This window comes from Lactuca saligna, chromosome 5 (genome assembly GCF_052625555.1).
Source record: "Lactuca saligna cultivar CGN05327 chromosome 5, ASM5262555v1, whole genome shotgun sequence".
NCBI classification, from domain to species: Eukaryota; Viridiplantae; Streptophyta; class Magnoliopsida; order Asterales; family Asteraceae; genus Lactuca; species Lactuca saligna.
In genome coordinates this window covers 153,948,996-153,958,164 of record NC_136421.1, presented here as the reverse complement: position 1 = coordinate 153,958,164, position 9,169 = coordinate 153,948,996, and the positions used below count along the sequence as shown (strand labels likewise).

The following is a 9,169-nucleotide window of genomic DNA, read 5'->3' as shown; positions in this document are numbered from 1 at the left end:
GAACAGCACGCGTAATCTCAGAATAAATCCAAAAATTATTCATGTCATTAAGCACTAACCCCATGTGATCCCTTCCTTTCTTCCCTTCTTTCTTTTCCCGTAAAGGACACATACTCTCGAACAAAGTTCTGAATGTTGTACAGTTGAGATATGCCTCTTATCATGTGCCTGGAATAGCCACTACTAAGAAACCAAAGTCTGATGATATGCCTCCATACTTGCTACGACACAGAGTGAGATCAGTTGGTCTTTGGAACCCAGTCTATTTTGAAACTGGGTCGACCTTTGTCATCAATGCAGGGTACTCTCTCCCATGACATATCCTACTTATTACAAATAGAAGACGATGAAATATTAGAGTCATTAGAAGATTTGGGAGTTTTCACCTTTGGTACCCATTTATATTCGGGTTTAACCCATTTCTTGTTCGATCCAATGGGTGCCTCGACACTTGATTTGGAACTTGAAGCCGGCTGCCAAGATGACTTTGACCTAACCGGTATTGGATTCACAGGAGCATCTCTTGAACTAGACTTATGGGCCAGCGTTCCCTTCTTGTTCTTGGGAGTTGGCTGCTTGGCCTTGGGAGTTGGATGCTTAGCCTTGGGAGTTCAATTCTTGTCCTTCATGGCATTCTAGTCAGCATTGTCTGAACGTGACCTTGAGTGGTTTCTTTTGAAAAATCTCCCTGTTGGCGCGTTCTTCCAGCCTTATGCATAATAGGGAATGTATGTGCGATTAGGACAATTTCTGGAAATGTGTCCAGGTGTTCCACAGTGAAAACAAGTCTTTTTCGTCACTGTGAAGTTATTTCTTCCTGCCCCTGGTGGTGTATCCATGCCTTATCTCTTGCTTTTCCCACACTCACACTTGCAACAAGCATTCTGTTGCGCTAGAATTGGTGGCCTGTATTTCTCAACAGCAGGTTTGTTAGGAGTAACAGAATTCGAAGCAACAGATTCTGAGTTCAAGGAGTCATTGGTTTGTTCAGTAGTGTTCTCCTTGTTCTCATCTTCTGCTACTTTACCTGTACATGAAGTAGAAACATTAATATCTTCAACCTGAATACCTCCCGACACAAATCCGGATGGTTTGCCATAATGAAGATGTGCCTCCTTGTCAATTTCTTCCTATGTCATAGGGATGGATGTGTAGTTATGATTGAAAGGTGGAGGAACACTATCATACCCTAAACCCTTGTTTTGATTATCTTTGAATTTTAATTGGTTTTCAAATAACGACTCAACTGTTTGACTTGATGCAGTATAATTTTTGAAACTAACATCTGTTTTTCCACACTTAATTTTCAAAGTGTTAAGTTCTTCAGTTATAGGAGCAAGTTGTCTCTTAATATAGTCATAATTTTCACACTTGTTTCTATACTCTTCCTGAAGCTTCCTAAAGTCTTTAGTTTTTGCTTCTAATTCAGCCTTCAGGGGTTTCTGCCCTTTCCTAAGTTGATATCCTTCGTATTTTAGGTCCTCGACTTCCCTTTTTAGCAAATCATTATGTTCACGGAGAAGTTTAATCGTAGCTTCACATGATTGAGAGCATGAAACTTCATTGACCGGGATGTTTGCGGAACTAATTGTCTTTTCACACCTCAAAGCGTCAAGTTCTTCAATTACAGCAGCAAGACTAAGATGATTGAGATCTTTTGTCTTCTTGATGATAGCTACGTTCATATCCCACGATTTCGAAAGTGAATTCAGTAGCTTTTTGTTTATCTCAAACTTAGGCAAGAAGATCCCAACTATATTCATCTCAGTAGTAAGTGTAGTAAATCGCTGCAACTGAGTTTCGAGGGTTTCTCCGGGGATATAATCGAAAATGTTGAAATTTTGTCTTAACATATACTGGCGACTCTCTTTCATGTTTTCAACTCCCTCGTAGACCTTAAAAGCCATTAAAAAGCACAACCAGAAGCCATAATCAAACTTAAAAGTCAAACCCTTTGATTATAAACCTCAAAAGTCAACCTTAAAAGTCAAATTTAAATATTTAAACTCAAAAGTCAAACTTAAAAGTCAAACCGAAAAGCTAAATTTGAAAATTTAAAAGTTAAACGAATAAGTCAACGTTTAAAGTCAAAGGTCAAACTTGAAAGTCAAAGTCAAAATTTAAGGTCAAAAGTTAAAAAAAATAAAAGTCAAAAATCAAAATATAAATTTATTTATTAATTTTTGTTAATTATAATCATTATTATTATTATTTTTATATATATTTTTTATTTTGGATGAAAAGGAATAAAAAAAAATAAAAAAATAAAAAAATAAAAAAATAAAAAAAAACTGAATTTTGGGTTAAAAGTGTCAAATTTTGAAAGTTGAAACCGAGAATAACGGGTTATGAATTAAATTTCGAAAGATTGTAACAAGGGATCAGGTAGACGGGTTGGATAAGTCACTGATTTGTTGAGCTGGAGGTTGCGGGTTCTATTCCCAGCACCCACGAAATTGTGACCCTTTTTTTTAATTAAACGTTGTGCGAGGCTGCTTCTTGCGAGGCCGGAAACACTACTGGGACGCAAACTCAGACCGTAAACTCCGGACTGTGAACCTCGGGTCGTGACTACGCCTATCGAAAAAACCCGAAACCCATTCTACCCACCTGATCCATTCCGAATTCGGGTAGAATGGGTCGGGTAGAACGGGTAACGGGTATGAACATTCGGGTAATAGGTTAACCCGATAATAATATAGGTCGGGTTTTAAGTATGAATATTTATTTTCGGGTATACCCGAATTCGTTTTTTAAATAATACCAAATATACAATGCAATCACGTACGCACACTTCAAATAAAACAAAACTCTTCGTTTCCTTCTTATGAACGATGGCTCGACAGTCAACGCAAACTTGCAAAGGGAATACGACACTGAAGCTGAAGTCCTGAACCGTCATCACAATTCTCAGTTTCTCTCTATCGCACGTAATGGAATTAAAAAAGTACATAACATATTATAATGATTTTTATTGTTATTATAGACGTACTTGTTAATTGTATGAAGTATTTTCCTACCCAATACTTTATTAAACCAACCAACATGTAAAAAATATATCAATAAGTGTAATTTAAGAAATTTTCGGGTATACCCGATAATTACCCGACCCGACCTCAAACCCGAATACCCGAATACCTGAAACCTGAAAACCCGAATTATAATATAGGTCGGGTATCGGGTAATATTTTCTTAAGGAAATACCCATTCTACCCAAAAATTTTACCCGTTCGACACCCCTATCGTGAACTCTGAAACCCTAGCCGCCAGCCACAAACTCCGCCACCCCCTTGCAGGTTTCGACCAAAACAGTGATTTTTGCCCTTTTTTGCTCCAAACTCAATCAAAAACCCGTTTTTATGAAAAACGCAAAGAACACCCCCCCCCCCCCCTAATTTTCAGAGATCTATCCAAAAACACAAAAATCCGAAAACCCGAATTATAATATAGGTCGGGTATTGGGTATTATTTTCTTAAGGAAATACCCATTCTACCCGACCCGTTCTACCCGAAAATTTTACCCGTTCGACACCCCTACCGTGAACTCTGAAACCCTAGCTGCCGGCCACAAACTCTGCCACCGCTTTGCAGGTTTCGACCAAAACAGTGATTTTTTCCCTTTTTTGCTCCAAACTCAATTAAAAACCCGTTTTTATGAAAAACGCAAAGAACAACCCCCCCCCCCCCCCCCCTAATTTTCAGAGATCTAGCCAAAAACGCAAAAATCTTTCGAAAATGAGATCAAATAATGCTCCAGATCTGACAAAATTGACTGATATAATCCAAGCTTTGATGTCACACCCCGACCATCGGCGGAAACACCGGGTAGTGTAACGTTATTTTTCGTATCACAGTTATATAACATACATTGAACAATACTCAAAGCAAATACATACCTTTATTGATGATTGAAAGTTACAATATTGTTTTCCGAGTATTTATTACATAATATCCGACTATGACATACTTCTTAATAAACAGAAAGATAATAGTAAAACTTCTCCTATTCGAATACATATTAGCTTTTCAAGTTTCTGAAAATACATGCATTTTAAAATAGGTCAACATAAAGTTGGTAAGTCCACAGGTTTTGACTCCATAAAAGAATACATTTTTACACATTCAAATGTATACTATTGAAAGTATCATTTTGACTCTCCAACATTAAGTATAATAGTATACTTATCAATTAAGTGTTATACCTAAACATTTCTTAATCTTAAGGTATAAGTAGGGGAAAACTTATACTTAACATTAATACTTGTATACGACAAGGTATAATATTTCTAACAATTTGCTACCATGAGCATGTAACCGCTGCTATGACATAATACCTCTGATAGAACAATACACTCATGATTTACCATGAGAACAAATACACTCATGATTTAACATGATAAACAACACCGTACGCTTCATCGACGCCGAAATAATAACAAATAAAAGGATAGTTCATCGCTTGCTTTTGGTTGACTGTAGCTAGCAGTCACAAGTGGGATGGTCAGCTCATATACTAATTATACACGACTTCCTCGCTCACACAGGATTAACGGTTACAGTTCAGAGGATTTCCGCTAAGATCCCCAATCTTAGTTGATGAATACAATTACTCAAGTAGACTTTGACGGCTTCCTATAGCTCTAACAACAAAAACATCTTCATGTCTAAAACCTTAAGTTACTAGACTATGCTTTTAAACATTACTCCTAACTTCATAATATTTAGGCAGTATAACAGCTATATTTTGAAGTAAAACCAAGTTTTATCTTGACCTAAAACCAATAATAACAACATATAACGTTTCTAGTTTTATCTTGACATAAAAATAATAATAACAACACATAACATATCCACTTTTATCTTGACATAAAACTAATAATAACAACATATAATGTTTCTAGTTTTATCTTGACATAAAACTAATAATAACAACATATAACATATCCAATTTTATCTTGTCATAAAACTAATAATAACAACATATAACATATCCAGTTTTATCTTGGCATAAAACTATTGATAGCAACATACTATATAACTTAACATTTAGAACTTTCGAATATTACTTCGGTATTATATCGCACACAACATATATGTAGAATCCTAAGTATAACTCAACATCTACATTAGTAACTTAACATATTGATAAGTTAATAATAGTTGTATGTATTCAAAATGTTATATTTAGAACAATCATATCTCGATTATCATAACTATATACTATCATATAAACATAATAATAGCATATATACAATAACTAGCATGCGTTTTCCCTCGAAATATTAGAAAGTGGGGCCGTGAAACTCACCCTAGTAGCGTGATTTTATGTTATCTAAGCAAAACGGTCAGCGTGCGAGATCATCGGGGCTTGGGATGCAGAATGGCCTCAGAAAATGATAGAAAGGGAAGACGTTTTGGTGAAGGAATGGCTGAAGTCAGACCTTCTATTTATAGTAAGATTTTTAGAAACTCACGTCGTGAGTCTTGCATGATCACCCCGTAGACTTGCCATTTGCGTCCTTAGCTTCGGAAGGTGGCCATGTGACTCCTCACGTCGTGAAAAACACCTTGTTCACGTCGTGAGTTTGGATCCTATCCCCTCGCAGCCTCGTCACACCTTCCAGATTCCGAAATGTGGCAAAATGACTCCTCACGTCGTAAGTGTCATAAGGCTCACGTCGTGAATTTAGTTAGCTTAGGGTTTCTGAAAGCTGAATCTTCGGAAGGCCATAACTTTTGCATACGAACTCCGTTTTTGACGTTCTTTATATGCACGCGTAGGTACTTACGAGTACTACAACTCTTTTTTAGACTTAAATAGCTAATTCTAAGTCTATTTTAAATTCCTCTTATTATAGAGATTTATAGTGTTCGGTTTATCATAACTTCTTCATGCGAAGTCAGATTCAGATGTTCTCTATATTTTTGGAATTGTATGGATGTATACTTTGATTTGTATCATAAAGAAAGTCCATATTTATATTAGAATTTATCATGAAATACATAGCACATTTATCACATTACATGATTAGCATAATCACATGTGATTGTTATTGACCTATTTTGGCTAGTGTTACATTCTCCCCCCATTAGAAAATTTTCGTCCCGAAATTTATCTTGTGGATATGGTTTTGTCAAACAGTTGGGGGTATTTTTCTTTCATCTGATTTTCACGTTCCCAAGTAAATTCAGGTCCTTGCAAAGAGTTCCATCGAACTTTCACTATGGGAATACGACATTCACTATGGGGACCGAACGCATCAAAATGCGAAGACGGGATCGATTTGATCAGTGACATGCCGGATTTTATTCTTCTATTGATTCTTTCAGGTCTTCGATTGACCAAAGAAGTAATTCAAACCATCATTTTGTCCAGAAGATTGAGGTATTTGTGGACTTCAATTCCCTCTCTAGACATATTTTATCGCCAAGATAAATTAAAAGAAGACACATTCAAAGAGTTTGTGTACTGGGTTTTAGCAAATAGATCCTTCGATTTGGATCGTTTTCGTTTAAGCTGCTATTATCACTACACAAGGTCGAAATTAGGGCGGTGGATTCACATGGCTGTTACAAGAAACATCAAAAAGCTTGACTTGATGTTTTGCCCTAAGAAGGAGTCCGAGGATATCAAGGATATTGAGATGCCTCATTGTTTGGTGACTTGTCGTTCATTGAAGGTATTAAAGTTGTGTTTGTTTGAACATGGTTTAACATTGCCTAATTTTATAGGGTTTCCTGAACTTAGGGTTCTTGAGTTGTGCTATGTTGTGTTATCAGAAAAAGATTTAGAAAAAGAATTTATGTAAAGCTGCCCATTGCTTGAGGATTTGCATTTGGTAGACTGCATCATAAATAAACCTGGTCTTCTATGCATTTCATGTCTGAAGCTCAAGAAATTGAGAATTGATAACGAGGACTTTGGAGTTAGCCACAACAATTTCTGCCTTCACCATTGTTGAACTCATTCAAGTTCTGAAATATTATCCAAAACTGGAGTCTCTTAAGTTGTTCATCAAACAGGTATTCTTATATCAAATAGCATTTTTTTTATGTATCACATTCTTAGAGCATGTTGGCTCACTTTCAAGAACTTAAAACATTAGTTTGGATTTTTGGTCCCTAACATGAAAAACTTATGGTTTTGTTTGATATGATCTAGGATTTTTGTGGGCCGGAATATCGGGAGTTGGATGAGACTGAAACACGGAGGATCGTGGCTCCTGTTGTGAAGTGAGTTGAGCTATTTGAATATAAAGGAGAAAAGCCAAAAGTAGATATACAATGGTATCTAAATGCATGGATAGAAATGTTTGCTAGGTGGGGTCAAGAAACCAAGTTCTCTCATTGGTGATTATTAAGCTAACTGTCAAACTGACTAACTAATCTTTTGAAGAACTCAAATTACAAGCTTTATGTTGCTTCATTTTCCACTATTACTAGAAAATATTTGTTTGGTTCTATAGTTTTGTTCATTGTTTGCTATAAAAACTACAATAATATTTAGGTGTAACTAAAAAGTAAAAACAAGCATCTAACCACAACACCAATTGTAATATAGTATGTACAAGCAAACACCTCATCATGCAATTGAACCAATTACAACGTTGATTGGTATGTAAGTATGACATGTATGTATGTGTATGTATGTATTTATGATTGGTATGTAAGTATGACATATATGTTATGTATCTATGCAATAGATGACAGATATGTTATGTATCTATGCAATAGCTATATATATATATATATATATATATATATATATATATATATATATATATATATATATATATTACATATATGTATGTATGATAGGTATGCATTTATGCATTGTATATATGTAGATATGTCATATATGTCACATTAACTTGCAAGTATGTCAGTTTTATCATGACACAAAATAGGCCATATTTCAAATCATGGATACTTGTGAGTTTTTTTAAAACAAAAATTACCTTACTATTCGAGATTATTCATCCCCAAATTTTGGTTGCAACAACTGATGGATTGAGTAAAATGTTCCATTTAAAAGGAAAACAAAGTTACACAAAATAAATCAATTAAACAAAGGTACATGCATACCTGACATGTAATCTAAGATCAATGGTACGTTCATTTTGCTCATACAACAAAGTTACACAAAATAAATCAATGCCTTCTTGCTATTTCCAATTCAATTTCAAAAACAGTATTTTATCCAAATTATATCTAATCAATTTGTATTTTATCTTATAAATTGATGACCCTCATAAAAGAAAATAAAAAGATATTAATATAGAAGTCAAGTCAGTATTGATAAACCATGAGATTGCATTTTGAAAATGTCGATAGAACATTAGAAGCTCATGTTAAGTGTATGTTATGAAGATCTTGATAAAGTAGTTCATTATCCTAGAAGGAATTTTTTGCTTAAATTTTGAAATTAAGGGGGATGTTTTACTGCAGTATATGATGATTAATCTTGTGCAAAATAGTATAATCGTATATATGTTTAAGGAGCAGTTGATGATAATGACCACTTATTCTTTGGAAAAAGAACGTTGAACTAAAATGATGTTTAGATTATAATCATTTGTAGTCCAAAACAGAAAATAACTAGCTTTTAGACGTCTGAAAATGAGTAAGATAATTAACATATACGCCAAATAATAAATTCAATAAAGAAAAGGGAAGGAAAATATTGACGGAAAGAAAGGGATGGGAATTGAAGGAAAAATTCATTATTCCGTGTTCCCGAGTTCGAAGGAAATGAAAGAAAAATTTTATGTTTTTGTATTCCCGAGTTAGGAGGGAAAAGAAAAGAAAACTAACAGATTGTCCTTCCCCTCACTTTTTTCCGGAATCCGTCCAATTTCGAAGGAAATTTTGATAGGAAAATCTGGCTTTAAAATCTTTTCCTCCCCTTCACTTTTCTTTTATCAATTAAACTCAGGAACACAATTTTCCTTCGACATCCCTCACATTCCCTCAATATCCATCAATATCCCTCCTAAGTAGATATCAGGAATAAGGAGATACTGAACAAAATAGATAAACGAAAGGTTGAATAAAATAGATAAACGGAAGGTTCTACATAATGGTTCATGTATATTAGACCTGAAAACACGAAAATGCCCATTTGTGCAAGGCTCATGGGACGCTTAAACGACAACCACTAACAACTAAC

General features: G+C 34.8%; 1 protein-coding gene across 1 annotated transcript; it reads left to right on the top strand.

The window, feature by feature from the left end:
- The first annotated feature begins 6,296 nt into the window (after positions 1-6,296).
- On the top strand, positions 6,297-7,237 carry LOC145045854 (putative FBD-associated F-box protein At5g56560). The gene is made up of 2 exons (XM_078994155.1): positions 6,297-6,680; positions 7,163-7,237. Exons 1-2 carry the CDS (start codon positions 6,297-6,299, stop codon positions 7,235-7,237), a joined length of 459 nt encoding a protein of 152 aa, XP_078850281.1.
- Positions 7,238-9,169: the final 1,932 nt, after the last annotated feature.